Genomic DNA, 15,904 nt, shown 5'->3' on the forward strand with positions numbered 1-15,904 from the left:
TGATACTTTGAGAGAGTGTTCTTAGATCTTTTTATATAAGTTGTCAGTTGCCTGATATCTTCTTTCCAGCAGTAGCTATTGTTCCTTAAAAGTGTGTGTATTTAATTAATTGTAAATTAGTATAAAATGGAGACTTGGGCCAGAATCCAAAGGAACTGTGCATCTAGTTCTGTCAGTCCAAGGGGGTCTTTGGAGTTGTTTTCTGGAACAGCAGTCCCCCACCCCCCATGGCACATTGCAAGCCATTTTTTTGAAATTGAGTGGATTGTCAGAACAGCTTGATCTGGCATCACAGTCTGCTGATGATATGAAAAAAGTAAAATCCTCCAGCATTGCAGCAGCTCCTGGCTATTCCTAGAGTAGCTTTTTGTATTTGATGGGTCAAAGAAGTGACTTGAAAAGAGTAAGTGTCCTCCTGCTGAGCATCTCAAAGGCAATTTAATGCTTGCGGCTTTTGACGCCATTACTGCTTGATGGTGGTAGATTCCATCTTCTGCTGACTTTGTGCTGCTCTGAGGACTTGCACTTTGCTGTTTAAGGCACTTCAGCCATGTCAGAGATCACCAGGACAAAGCAACAGAGCTTTCTGTTGAGCAGAATGGACAGAAATGCTGAGTATACTGTGGACGGTGCTGAGAGTCTACGAACTGAACTCATGGCAACTGTTTCCTCCACCTGGGGCTAAAAGTCTGTTTACATGGATTAAAATTTCATGAACATACTATGTCATGTCAGTACTTTTGTGTGCTACGTTTATAAGATTGTAAGTATTTTTAAAAATTAAGAATTCGTAATTCAGAATAGATTTATTATTATTATTTATTGCATTCATATACCGCCCCATAGTCATAGCTCTCTGGGCAGTTTACAAAGATTAAAACACAGCACATTAAAAACAAACAAAATTTAAAAGCATAAAAATAGATTATGTACAATATCCATCTATTCTGGGTCAATTAAAAACTCAACATATGCCATTAAATGCCAGGGAGAAGAGAAAAGTCTTGACCTGGCACCAAAAAGATAACAATGTTGGCGACAGGCAAGCCTCATCGGGGAGATTGTTCCATAAGGGGGGGGGCACCACAGAAAAGACCCTCTCCCTTGGTGCCATCCTCCGAGCTTCCTTCAGAGTAGGCACCCAGAGGAGGACCTTAGATGTTGAGTGTAGTGTACGGGTAGGTTCATGTCGGGAGAGGCGTTCCATCAGGTATTGCGGTCCCAAGCCATGTAGGGCTTTATAGGTTAAAACCAGCACCTTGAAGAGGGCTAGGAAACATACAGGCAGCCAGTGCAAGTGGGCCAGAGTCGGGCTTATATGTTTGAACTTTCTGGTTCCTGATATCAATCTGGTCACTGCATTTTGCACAAGCTGCAGCTTCTGAACCATCTTCAAAGGCAGCCCCATGTAGAGCGCATTGCCGTAATCTAACTTGGAGGTTATCAGAGCATAAACAAGTAAAGCCAGGTTATCCCTGTCCAGATAAGGACATAGCTGGGCCACCAACCAAAGTTGGTAGAAGGCACTCCATGCCACTGAGGCCACCTGAGCCTCAAGGGACAGAGATGGTTCTAGGAGAACCCCCAAGCTATGAACATGCTCCTTCGGAGGGAGTGCAACCCCATCCAGAACAGGTTGAACACCCACTATCCAGTCAGAAGAACCACCCACTAACAGCAAATCAGACTTGTCTGGATTGAGTTTCAGTTTATTAGCCCTCATCCAGTCCATTGTTGCAGCCAGGCTCCGGCTCAGCACATCCACAACCTCACCTGAAGAAGATGAAAAGGAGAAATAGAGCTGTGTGTCATCAGCGTACTGATGACAACACACTCTAAAACTCCAGATGACCACAACCAACAGTTCCATGTAAATGTTAAACAGCATGGGGGACAAGACTGACACCTGCAGAACCCCACACTGGAGAATCTATGGGGCCGAGCAGTGTTCCCAAGCGCCACTTTCTGGAGCCGACCAGCCAAGTAGGAGTGGAACCACTGCAATGCAGTACCTCCTACTCCTAACTCAGCCAGTCATTCCAAGAAGGATGCCATGGTTGATGGTATCGAAAGCTGCTGAGAGATCAAGGAGAATCAACAGAGTCATACTCCCTTTGTCTTTCTCCGGACATAGGTCATCCTACAGGGTGACCAAAGCTGTTTTTGTGCCAAAACCAGGCTTGAAACCTGACTGAAATGGATCCAGATAATCAGTCTCATCCAAGAGTTTCTGGAGCTGGCCCACAACCACTCGCTCAAGGACCTTGCCCAGGAATGGAATATTTGCCACTGGCCTGTAGTTATTCAGATTTTCCAGGTCCAGGGAAGATTTCTTCTGGAGTGGTCTCACTACCGTCTCACTGCCACCTCTTTCAGATGGCCTGGGACCACTCCCTCTTGCAGAGAGGCATTAATCACTTCTGTGGCCCAGCCTGCTGTTCCATCCCTGCTGGCTTTTATTAGCCAAGTGGGGCAAGGATCCAATACAGAGGCAGTTGCATGAACCTGTCCAAGCACCTTGTCAATGTCCCCAAGCTGTACCAAGTGAAACTCATCCAAGGAAACTGGACAAGGCTGTGCTCTGGATACCTCGCTAGATTCACCTGCTATAACACTGGAGTCTAAGTCCTGGCAGATGCCAAAGATTTTATTCTGGAAGTTCCTAACAAATTCATTACAGCGGGCCTCAGCCCCCGGACAACTCTGAAAATACATTTTTCTCCCTCTCTCAAAATACTAGAACCCAGGGTCATCCCATGAAGCTGATTGGTGGGACATCTAGGATAAATAAAAAGAAGTATTTCTTCACACAGCGCATAGTTATATTATGGAACTCACTACCACAAGATGTAGTGATGGCCACCAATTTGGATGGCTTTAAAAGGGGGTTGGATAAATTCCTGGAGGCGAAGGCTATCAATGGCTATTAGCCCTGATGGTTGTGTGCTATCTCCAGTATTCGAGGCAGTAAGACTCTGTGCACCAGTTGCTGAGGAACATGGGTGGGGGGTGCTGTTGCACCATGTCCTGCTTGTTCATCCCTGGCCGATGGCTGGTTGGCCACTGTGTGAACAGAGTGCTGGACTAGATGGACCCTGTGTCTGATCCAGCATGGCTCTTCTTGTGTTCTTAACATACGCATTCATAACAATATGCTTGAGTTATCGGATTCGGACAAAAAGTGCAGATGGGTGTAAAGATAGCCCTTGATGCGTCATTGCATTGTTGATGATTCACAGTTAACTGTTGTTGCAGCAAATATAGAATAATGGCTTACGGATTCTGACTTGGCTAAAAGGCATTGTTTCTGGTAATAGCTGCAATTCCAGTTCTATTCATAAGAAATTATTTGTTGCTAATGGCATGTAAAAAGGTGCAGTGTTGTTTTGAACCACATTCAGAGGTATACATTAACTTTCATAGGAACGGACTCTGCAACCAAATGACCCTCGCTGTGTGATTCATTTCAAAGCATGTAGAATTAGCAGTTGAAGTGCTCTCCTCTTAGTAGATGTTTTTATATGGGTGACTTACACCAGACAAAATTTAATGACTTTGTTTTGAGATAAAGTACCTTATAACCCTTCTATAGCCTCTGTTTCTTCTTTTGTGAGCTATTTTTACAGTTTGGAAATCTCTTTCTAAACCTCAATATAAATTTGCCTTGCTGTAGATTAAAATCCATTGCTTGCCAATGGATAAAATAAATGGGGATTGTCCTTCCTATATATAATAAGTAGGAATTGTGTCAATTTTTTTACAACCATCAAAGTCATATGATGTCTATTTAGATAAATGGACTGCTTTTATTAATGTATACATTTGAAATGGAAGTATTAAAACTCAGGTGCCAAATTATCCATGGTGACCAGATTTTTGATTCTGCTAACCGCCTGTCCCTGATCTGTCACAAAGTGAAAGTCTTCTCCACTTTGCTGCACAGCACAGAGAACGTAGAGATGATAGAGATGTCTCACCTCATGGTGGGAGAGGGAGAGAAGGAAAACTTCTATTCTTGTGTCTGCTGTGTGGGACAGGGGTCATAGCCTTGTATTTGACCTTGTGGGGTTTGGGAGGCAATTGGAAGCAGCAAGAAGTCTCTGATTCCAATTGGTTCTGAAACTCAGTGAAAAATCAGAGGTCCTTCTAGTTCTTTTCTGATGAGCATTCTATTTGAACTGTAGAGTTCAGAATTGCACACAAGGCGCCCAAATGGGCAAAATATCCAAAAAATATGAGTGGTATTGTGTGCTGTGCGCCTCACAAAATGTAGGGTTCACAATATCAGAAGTACTACTGCTTAACTAGTTATCTTAGCTCCATTAGGCACTTGTGCATGGTTGTTCTTCTGTGGAATTGTTGGTCCTTGTTATAATAATAATTTTAGTTCTTTTTGTCATCTTGAATTTTTGCCCCGTAAAAAAAAGTTTGCAAGTCCTTCTTAGCTTAATATTGTCCAAGTGTCCTGTTCAAACTCTCATCAAAGTAATTAAATATACAGAGAAGTAATGAACATTACAGTGAATTCTCTGGGATATTTAGGAATACTTCTGGATAAAAAAATGTTTCTTCTCAGCCAGCCCATATTGCTTATTCCTCTAGAATGAGGAGGACACATAGTTGTATTTGCACTCACAGAACATACCTGGGTCAGCAGTGGCTATTCTCATTGGCTAGGTTGATGAATAAATACGAAATATTTATTTATTTATTTATTTATTTATTAAATTTATATACCGCCCCATAGCTGAAGCTCTCTGGGCAGTTTACAAAAGTTAAAAACAGTGAATATTAAAAAGTATACGAAATTTAAAAACATCAAAAATATAAAAACAACAGTGTAAAACAATTGTATCCATTTAAACAACAACAGTTCTGGGGTCCATTAAAAACAAACAAACTTAGCATGTTGTTAAATGCTGTTAAATGCCTGGGGGAAGAGAAAAAGTCAGAAATAGATCAGAAGGTGAAGCTGTACTGGAACATGCTGGTTTTAAATTGCTTAAAATTCTGCTGTGTTGAATATTGGCTTCCATAATTATCCTTAGTAGCTTATTCTTATTTATATCTTTTGTAGAACTGGTGGGCCTGGTTAAGTTAATGGCCTCTGCTGGTAAGATCTATCGCACCATGACAACTGGAATGACAGAAGTTGGGGACTTATCTCTGGAGCCTTTGGTCACTTGCAAACTGTGCCTATCTGAGTATTCACTGGATAAGATGACCGCTCTCCAAGATTGCAGCTGCATCTTTTGTACATCGGTAAGTGTTGACAGCAACGTAAGTCATGTTGAAGGAAGAGAAAGAGGCCGAAACAGTCAAACAATTCCATAATAATAATAACAACAAACAGACCACTAATTAAAAATAAGGACAATGAATCTTTTATTTTTATATGCTAAAGCATAATTCTAATATATATTTTTTTGTATTCTGAAGAACTGTCAAAAGATAAATATTTTCTTGGGCCCATTCGAGGACCCAATAACTATGCAGTTAATATTCATCTGGTATAGCTAGATCAATTCTTTCTTACTCTGATTGGACACAGCTCTCTAGTGTGTCTGAAAGAGGTCTATCCCAGCATGCCACTGAGATCCTTTCAGCTGCATATGCCAGGGCTTGAATGTAGGACTTTTGCACACAGAGCATATGCTGAACTACTGACCTATGGATCCTCTCCTTTAGAATTCAGCTCTTTCATAAAGGTTGTGCTTCTTTTGGGGATGGTGGCTAATGCATTTTCAGCACTCATAGCTATATTTTGTCATGAGTGAAGATTTCTCATGCAGTTAGCACACCTATTGTAACAGTGAACACATGTATTTGTGGGGTGTATTTGACAAATGTTGTGGGCTCCTGTTAGGTGTTGTTTCTGACATTAATGACAAGTGACACATAAATCATAATGTAGAAACTTCACTGTGTGAGGTGAAAGGATACCTGAAGGCTCTATTTAGATTACTGCTGCTTCCTAGATGGGCAGGGGTCTGCCATCTAAGGTACACAAGGCAATGTGTGTTTTACTGAGTAAATAATCAAGGTACTAACCTTTAACTTTGAGAATGGGAAATAGTCTAAGTCAGTATCTGTGCATTAAGAAAACTAAATAAACACCAGTGGTTCTTGATCTCTCCTGCTCTTGATACTGATAATCCATCTTGGTGCAGTGCCAGAGTTCAGTCTGTCCATGCTAACCCTGTGTGTGCTCAGTGGCACGTGTTATGCTTCTTCCTATGTGGCTGGCAACTGCGAAGTACCTATATCCAAGCTTAGTGTAGTAGCTGTAACTGTATGAGGAGGTGACCAGAGAGAACCCCTATGGTAGGCCCAGTGTTACCGCCTTCTCCTACATTGCTTGGCATTGTTTTACTAGCAGGGGTGGTCTGGTAATACTGCTTTACTCTTCCTGAAGCTACATTTAACCATTTATCTATGCAGCATCTGGTACCATATGATAAAGTTATGACTACTGTATAGATCTTTTGTCTTCATCCTTGCTCTGGGGAAACTAGGCTGTCTTTAGGAATGTAGAGTTTTATTTCAGTTTTGTTTCTGGTGCTCCTTCGCCTACAACACCTTGCCACACATACCATTGGGCTTGCTTGACATAATTAGGCAATGAAGATTGAAGACTATACTCCTTGAAGCAGGGAGGAATGTATAGGAACATGGCAACTGGAATAAAGCCACTCTTCCATATGAGTCATTCTTATATCAAATCCAAGAGATCATGATCTTGCAGTAGGCAAAACGGGGATTTGTTGCCTGCCTTAACTTATAGGTCATTACCATCATGTTGAAACAAATTTGCAGGCAATTGTGTTTAGCATTGCAGACAATGGCAGGCCAGCCTCATGTAGCTGACTGACTCCAATCTTAGTGCAAACAAGGCCCTTTGTCTTGGTAGTTGCTGGCTGTGCATCACGAGGCACAGGATGCAGCTGCCCTGCTGAAAGTAAGGTTTAGCTCAGGTTAGTGCCTTGATGGGAGACTGCCTGGAAACCCCATGTAAGCTGCTTTGAATTCCATTGTTTTCCGCCATCATTCCATGAAGTCTAAACTTCAGAAGTTGGTTACTACATGGGATTCTAAGCTCCTTGAATGAGGATAATGTTGAAATACTGGATTGGCTGGATCTTTTATAGGATTTTGGAGATCATCTCTTTGCATTCTGCCTGGAGTTTATTATCACTATTATGATATTATTAGCCTTTGGCACGCATGTGTCTATGTGTAGAATTGCACACACATAGAACATGCTTCCTTTTTTCATACTTTTGGGGTACCTACTTTCCATCTTTTTGGGGTGGGAAGGAGCTAAGTCTGTCATGTGAAAGATGTACTCTGCAACTGGTCTGGAAGAGCAATTTTAAAATTAGCAGAAATGGAGGCTTATAATTTTGTGATGTGTCTAAAGTTGGGAAATGCAGAACAACATAGCAATTGTTATTAGTGCTTGAAGTCCCCTCCACCTCCCCACCACCCACTTCCTTGAAGGGTGGTTTGTCTAAACAAATTGCAGTCTTGCTCTGCAGAAATACGTGACAGAAATATGGGCCATTCCCAGGCCAACTATGTACTGATTTTGTGTGTGTGTGTGTGTGTGTGTGTGTGTGTATGTGAGAGAGACAGGCAGACACCTGAGAGCAGAGACCACTCTGTGTACAGGTGCAGTCAGCAACACATTGGTTCTGCCTTCGTGATTGCCTGTTTCCAGTTGCACGTCTATGGAGGGGCCAATGTTTTCAAGAGCCACGCATTAGCCTTTAGAAACTCTCTCTTCAGATAATGTAAGGAATTGTGCTGGGGAACATGATGCGTTGGCAAGTTTTACTGTAATCCTTTGTGTTAAAACGACATCTGTGATGTAAAGATGTTAAGTAACATTTATGTAAAGATGAAGTAATATTTGTCCTTTTCTCCTCTCTAGCTGCATCACTGTCCATCAGCCCTTTTTGCCCTTCTCAGTAAAAGGGGAAATTGTTCCTACCCACAGCGGGTTAAAACATAACCATAACTTTCCTATATCCTGTGTTCACTGCCGTGCCTTTTTTAAATCTACTTTCTGTTTCTGTTTTGTTTGTGAATTTTGAGGACTGTTTCAGGAAGCCCATTTACCACTTCCTCTCTTTTATTTAACTGGTAAGCTTTTGCAAAAGCAAAACTGCTGCAGCAACATGTGGCCTCGGTTGCTGACTGCTTCCTTTCTGCTTTGCCACATCCTTGCGATCTATGCAGAGATGAGGGCAATGTGAAACAACGGGCCGGTGGGATTTTTATTTGCGTGCTAACTGCTTGTGTACCTCATTCTAATGATGATTATTCAGATGTGGGACCTACTCTAAACTTCATATTGTTACACTTTCTGTTTTGCTTTATTCAAATTTGTGGATCACTTTGGATTAAATCAACTCCCCAAAAGTACTTGCATTCTTTCCTCATTTAATATGTGCACATTTTGAGAAGTGCACTTCTATTCCTTTATCATTAAAGAATGCATTAAATAGTACTGGTCCCAAGTAAGAATTGGGTAGAACTCCACTTTATACCATTACAGGCACTGGTTATATCTTTAAAATAAAGGATTAAGCTCTGTTACCTTCCCATGCCCCATCCGTGTGCATAAGGGAGATATTTATGGTTCAACATGCACATACCATGATGAGGGCAAGACAGTTGGCATTGGCAGGTCTGTTTTTTTGGGAACAGATATTTGCCACTTCTTCATTGTGGTCTCTGTGCATCACACATATGGGCTCTCCGCCTGTGCGGAGACCTCGCTCGGGAAACTTCTAAAGCTAACGGCGTTTTAGGCGGGAACCCCTCCCCCACAACCAAGTGCGCATGCACCAACGGTCCCCACCTTCCCCTTAGTCTCTCTTCAACCACCATAGTGGTGACCTCTTGAGAGAAGCTTCTGGTTATTAAAAACAGTATATTATCTATAGTTTGGCGTTTTATTCTAACTTTTCTAATTTATTTTTAGTTCCTTCTATCTTTATCTGTTATTTCATTTACTTTCTTATCACGATCGTCCAATCACCCCTTAGGGGCGTATGGCTCTTCGAGAACCATTTAGAAAGTGTACAAGTTGTGGCAGTAAATTGCCTCCTTCAGACAAACATACTCTTTGCCTCCTGTGTTTGGGGGAAGGGCATAAAGTAGAGTCTTGCTCAAATTCCCAGGCGTTTTTGAAACAAATGCGCCTTCACAAATCCGATTGGCTTAAGGCAATTCTGTGGAAACAGGCGTTGGAGGCGATTGGTAGTCGCGCTAAGCAAATGGCTGGTGAATCCACGCCTCAGGAAGACCCAGTCACGCACAGATCTGATTTAACTGGGGGGGGGGGGGGAGGAAATCCCCAGAGCAAATGAATGTAATGGAAAGCGTTCTGCTTACGCCAGGCCATTCTCTGACTGTCAGTGGCAAAAAAGATTACAAAAAAGGCTAAGGCGCCTAAAAGATCTGGAGGATCTGGCAAGGAGCCTAAGAAAAAGAAAAAGTGTGTATCTAAAAAAACTAAGGAAGCAACGACAGATGAAAATCAAAGAGCGTTGATCACTTGTGATGATTGAGCAATTTTAAGGCTGATCTCCATCTCGACAGGAGTGGTCGATACCGAAGGATCTACCTCACAGGCGGTCGATGCCGACTTTATGCATTTTAATAGTCAGTATACGCCCTCAGTATCGATGCCTAGAATACCGTTGTTGAGGTCTCCAATCCCAACTATGCAGCCTCAAGTCGAGCAAATTGAGCGAAGGCAGAGAACCTCTACGAGTGAGGGGGATGTCAGAGATATTTCTCACCTGACTATAGATCACAGCAGTTGTTATATGAGCGGGACGGGACAATAGAGACAGATGTAGAGGATCGCCAGATTCAATCTTTTCGGCGTCCTAAAGGAGGTCTTATTCCATGTCATATTACCCACACAGGAAACATTCAAGATCACCTCATTATAGTGATAGACATTATGAAAGGCATCGCCCCTATTCTCCGTACTGATCAGAGTGGGAAAGATATGATGCTCCAAGAGAGTATTATCATTACAGTTGCCCTCGATACGATGACCGACAAAGGATGCTATCGGCAACGATTTCGAGACCACCACAGGAGGAGAGTCATTTTCTAGTACCACCACCTATTCTGTGTAGTGTTTCGGTACCGCCAGCACAGTTGGCTATCAATACCACAGCCATTGTACCAAGGAACTCTTCGATACAGAGAGAGGCTGAAGTGCCTATTCAGCAGGAAACCATCATGGTTCCTCAGTCTGAACCAATTTTGCGGGAGTTGATTCAACCTACAGTACAAACAGAACAGCAAGATAGACAAATGGTTCCGGACAAGTCCCCTGTGTCAGAGGGATATTTGTCTAACTCAACATCGACATTGTGTCATCCTTCCATGCCATCACCAGATGAGCACGTGGAAATGAAACAAAATCCAAATTGATTCCGCAGCGAGAGATTACTTTCATAGGGGCACGACTCGATGTCAAAGAGGGCAGGTCGTATCTACCCATCCTGGGCAATAGTGGTTTGGAACACTTGTAAGGAACCTTGCTAAGAATAGCACTTAAAGAGTAGGCAGTGTTCTGGATCAGGGATCCAGAACCTCTTTCAGTTCAAGGGGCCAAATTCCATTTTGGAAAAGGTCCCAGTGAGCAGGGCTAAATGAGTAGGGACGAATGAACTAAAAATACCAGCAAATTTTACCTTAAAACTCTTACTGACAGTGGAGCCTAAGTGGAGGCATTTCAGCCATTTAGAATGAGGGGAAATGCACAAAAGTAGGGAAAGTATCAAATAATCAGGGGAGGGGGGTATGGCTTTCTGGGGAATCCCCAAAGGGGATTTTGATCCCCAGCCCTGAGGTTCTGTGTCTCTGAATTAGACCATATATGATTATGCCTTAGAGCAGAAGTGGGCAACATCCAGGGGTTGGGAAGCCATTCTGGGGTAGTTTGGACATATTATTATCCTGCAAAGTTGTGAGGAGAAGTTGTGGCTGTGCATCAGGTGCTGACTTTGAGGTAAAATGCTTGTCTGTATTCTTTTCATGCAACATGTGCCAGGAAAGGAGCGATAAGAAAGAGATGCCTTTTTCTTCCCCTCACCAGCACAGTGCTACAGCTTCCTGCCTCAGCTCTTTCCACCTGCACAACTATGTAATTTCTCTCCTCTCTCTCTTTATAATAATATATCAATGGTCATTTTCAGGAGTTACAAATGAAATATTCTCTTTGCGCTCATACCTTTTGTCACTGAGGTCTTCAGGTGACATCTATTTTCCCCCCTTTCATAATTACAGATGAGGTAGATCTGCAGGAAAGGAAAGGAAAGGAACCTCTCGTGCAAGCATGGAGTCATTAGTGACTCTTGGAGGGATGCCAGCTTTCGCTGACGTTTTCTTGGCAGGCCTTATAGCGGGGTGGTTTGCCGTTGCCTTCCCCGGCCGTTATTACCTTTTCCCCAGCTAACTGGGTACTCATTTTACTGACCTTGGGAGGATGGAAGGCTGAGTCGACCGAGCCGGCTGCCTGAAACCAGCTTCCGCTGTGATCGAACTCAGGCCGTGGGGAGAGTTTCAGCTGCAGAAACTGCTGCTTTACCGCTCTGCATCACACGAGGCTCTGCAGACAGTAGGGAAATTGGGGCCACAAGTGAACTTCGTACAGTGAGATGTAAGGTATGATGAAATGTTACCAATGGTTTTCTGTGGTTGTTTTCAGCAGTTAGTCTGGCTCTGTAGCTTGTAATTCCCCATTCTGAAAAAAGAAAAACTTTCCATCATCTATTGGATAGGGAGTTAATGAAAATTTAATCACTGCCATCCGGGCTTATGTCTGTCTCCATTTGAGTTCTGTAGAACAAAAGAAATTATGTTAATTATTACTGTATATCTAAAGTAAAACATTGCTGCAATAAATATTGTTCTTCCATAAAAATGGCATTTTAGCCAAAGTCAGTAAATTACACTTGGGGATGAGGATGTGTTTTCCTTTGGTGCCAATAGAAGCTTTTTTCCTTCTAGCCTGCATGCATGTGTGGAGTGGGGTGAATTTAGGGAGGAAAAACAGCTGAGTGGGAAGGGTTAAACTTCCTCTACCCATGCATGGTGGCCTCAATCCAGATCAGGCCATATGCATTTACTTGGAGGTAAAAAGAAAGAAAGTGAGAGTATCAGTTGGATGCTACATATTTAACATAGCCCGTAGTTTAGCCCATAGTAAGAGACTGACAGTACTACCCTATACATGTTGACTCAAAAATTAGTCACCGGTAAGTGGGTATAGGCCTTTGGGAATGCAGGGGTGCTCCTCTCTGGAGTTGATGTGGGAGCAGTAGACTTGTTTTGCCAGAGTGTGACCCTACATATGCTCAAACTCAAATACTATCACAGAGCCTTGAGTGCTCTCTCCTTCTGAAGGGAACCAAACCTGAGTAAGCGCTACCCTGGAATCTTTCACCACTTGGGAAAGTGGGGAGTGTCTGACAATACATTGAAAACTGTATCTCTAACGTGCTTATGCAGAAGCAAATCTTACTGGGGCTTATATTCTACAAAGCATGCTTGAGATTTCAATCTATGCTTTATTTAATGAAAGTTGTCTGTGGACTTTGGAATTCAAATATCTTGAAGCCATTGGCTGATCTGCTGTCACAGTGAACTTAAACAGGCAAAAGCATCGCTTGCAGCCTCTCTAACATCAGAGCAGCTAAGCAAATGACAGCCAGTGGTTTCAAGACATCTCTGTCTCGGCTTAATGTGACATCATAACAGATTAGCTAAAGGTCTTTGGGGGAGATGGTGCAGGCAGAGAGATCAGACAGAGGCAGAAGGAGTGAATGAAAATATAGCCTCTCCATAATGACAAACCATGGGTGCTTCCAGATGAAGCTTTTATCACACCATCACCCTGCCTTATTCACTCAATCTTACTTGGGGTCCAGATGACATTGTCTTCTGCTTGTAAACCTCCTGTATTTCCTCAAGACTTTTTCTTGCCACAAAAAAACCTATGAAGGATAAAAAAGATGGAATAGCGGCGCAATGCCTTCTAATTGTAGCACTGGAGTCCCTTTCCCTAGAAGCACCATCTCTTTTAGTTTTCTGTGTAATAGGATTTTTTTTTGAGACTTGGAAGGTGGTTTGAAAGAGGGGTGTACGTTCTCACCTCTGCTTGTGTTGCATATTCTGAGGTATGCAGGTTTCCCCCATTTCCAAAAGGATGTTTGACCGGAGACCACCATGGAATAAAAAGTGTGTGCATGAATTCATACTATAGGAAGCAATGCTTATTTCTTCTTCTTCTTCTTCTTCTTCTTCTTCTTCTTCTTCTTCTTCTTCTTCTTCTTATTATTATTATTATTATTATTATTATTAATTTAGCACCCTCAATGTACATGGTGCTGTACATCCTGCCACATAAGCTTACATTCTAATACCACTTTCAGCTCTTTTAAAAACTGTTGTCTGCCTCTTGCCTCACTAACTTCAAATGTATATTCAGCAGTTGACAAAATATTTAATCCAACAGACATAGAAATCATGGGAGCTGTAAACCACAATGAGCTTGATTTTCTTTTGACCTGCCTCACAGATCAAGAACTTCTAGTGTTTTCATTGACAATTGAAAACCTATGTTGGCCATAAGAAAATATCACAATTGCATATTTGACAGTACCTTTATTAGGCCAACTAAAGAACAGAAAATAGTGTGTAAGCTTTTGAGTTGTCCAGAGCTCTTCAGCAGGGAAGATGGCTAACAAAGCAAAAAGCTGGTGGGGGAGATAAGTGGTTGATGTTCAAGCTGTAGAGTCTGCATTTGGTTACGGTTTTAAGATAGAACATGAAAGGAAACTGCAGACATTCATGTTACGCTCTGTCAGGTGCACAGATGGTTTCAAGTTGCACCTAGAATTCTCCCAAGGGCTGTTGGGATGGCAAAACAAATAAATAATGGCTAATTCCCCAATATTGAAAATATAAAATCCAGCAGTTCTCCAGAACCATTTATATCCGTAGGCAAAACACACAAGTTTCTTACTAGAGAGAAACTAGACAATTTTTATAGTAACCAAGCAGAAGATGATTTTGGATGGTTAAAAATGAAAATAGAAGCCAAAATGGATGTACCCTCAGAGAATGAAGTACTAGCTTTTTAAATAGATTCTGAAGTTGTGATTTTTCAGACACCTCAAAAGTGCCTTGAGTGCTACAGGCAGCTTATGGGGGGTGAGGGTCCTGGTTGCTGAATGCTCCTATGCGCCATATATTTACCCAACTTGATTTGAAGGGGGAAAGGGTCACTCTCTTCCTTATAAGGGAAGATATAACGAAGAGGTGCTATGTAGTACTCACTTTTGGAACAGTGCCATCTGGATTCTGGAATAAGTGTGAGGTCAAATGCAGGGATGAGCAGAGTTGGGGCTTACAGGATCTACTTTGTTTTGCTAGAACCCCAGGATTTACCAACTGGACCTAAATGAAAAATAATTGGTTTTGGGGCCAGAAATGCACTGAGAATTAAGAAACAGGGTACCTCTGATCACATGTTTAGCCTAGGAATTTGTTTTCAGTGCCAGAACTGAGCTCACAGTTCTTCCACCCATAAATCCACTCTTGTTCTCTCCCCCCTGCCAGCCACCAAGACATTCTTAATTTCAGCAGCCCAATTTGGGGTGAAGGAGACATTTTCATTGTAGTTGTTAGAAAAACTCAGAGATCTACCAGTGGATTGTGATCTGTGCCCTTTTGTATACCCTGTTAACAACCTGATTCGAGGGGGAAATTTGCATTGACGAAGAATGGCACTGTTGTATGGCACGAGCCTATGGGAGAAGCGTAAAAACAAGCAAAAGTGGCTGTTCCAGTGACTGTGTTCAAAGAGCTTGGGGGTTAGTGTGGAAGTCTGGATTGTTTTTGTTTTTTCTGTTTCCACCCATGCTTATATTTTGCTGATTCTAAAAAGGGCTGCGTCACATAGTGCAATTGTACCATACATACACTGTACGAAAGTGTACACTGTCGTGTATAATCATGACACAATATATACTTGCATTTTATAAACGCACAGCAAATGTATATGGGTGCATGCGTAACATTTCCATGTAGGAAAAAATGTCTTGTTAAGCTCCTCTAAGCAAGCATAATAGCACAAACTCGTTGTCGCAGTGCTCCAGTGATTTTAAATTAAAGTTTGTTCCTATTCTCCACCCCCTTCCTCTTTTCTGCAGGTACTCAACTGCTACTTTCTGGCACCTGCTTCCACATTTGATGTGCTTAGATTTTCTAAGAAAATAGAACTTCTGACCCATCATATAAACTTAACTTGTAATATCACTGTACACTTATTTCACAACAAAAAGGAACATGCTTCTTGTAAGGATATACTGATATGTGGGTCCATGTAGTAAGATTATGGTGGTCTTATAGCAGAATGTCTTTTTCAAGATTAGTTTGGTGTTGGCTATATTTTGCTCTTGTAAGCTTCTCTAAGTTAATTTAATGTTAACTTCCTTTGACAATAAACACCCATTGATTTACTTTGACAATTAACATACATAAGTGAATTTTAAAAAAAGGAAATACTGCTGAATATTTTATGTCATTACTCCAGTAGTAGGGGGGAAGCAGGAAGGAACAGATTTTGTGTCGCATGGGAGGGTCTGCCTTTGAGAGCCTCTGGTTGAACTGGAGGCAGAACAGAGGAGAGAGCTCACTCTGCCGGGTCGGCTTCTTGGGCCCCACCCCATCATTGTGCTGATTGGCTCGGCAGTCCCCTCCTGGGAAGGAGATGTTGCTGCTGGCTGTACCACCGCACCGCTCTCCATCAGCCTTTCTCCCTTCGCTGCCGGCCAGCGCGCCTCACATAACAATTCACTGCTCCCTG

The 15,904-nt window shown here is 42.2% G+C and overlaps 1 protein-coding gene across 4 annotated transcripts in view; it reads left to right on the forward strand.

Moving 5' to 3' along the window:
• Nucleotides 1–15,904, forward strand: part of RNF144B (ring finger protein 144B) — a 96,050-nt gene that overhangs the window by 53,943 nt on the left and 26,203 nt on the right. For all 4 annotated transcript variants that reach the window (XM_063130434.1, XM_063130432.1, XM_063130433.1 and 1 more), the window contains one exon: nucleotides 5,078–5,262. In XM_063130434.1, the coding sequence (XP_062986504.1) occupies nucleotides 5,101–5,262 (162 nt within the window). In that variant the 5' untranslated portion in view covers nucleotides 5,078–5,100. The remainder of the gene's footprint in view (nucleotides 1–5,077; nucleotides 5,263–15,904) is intronic.

The sequence above is a fragment of the Elgaria multicarinata genome, chromosome 7 (genome assembly GCF_023053635.1).
Source record: "Elgaria multicarinata webbii isolate HBS135686 ecotype San Diego chromosome 7, rElgMul1.1.pri, whole genome shotgun sequence".
Classification (NCBI taxonomy): domain Eukaryota; kingdom Metazoa; phylum Chordata; class Lepidosauria; order Squamata; family Anguidae; genus Elgaria; species Elgaria multicarinata.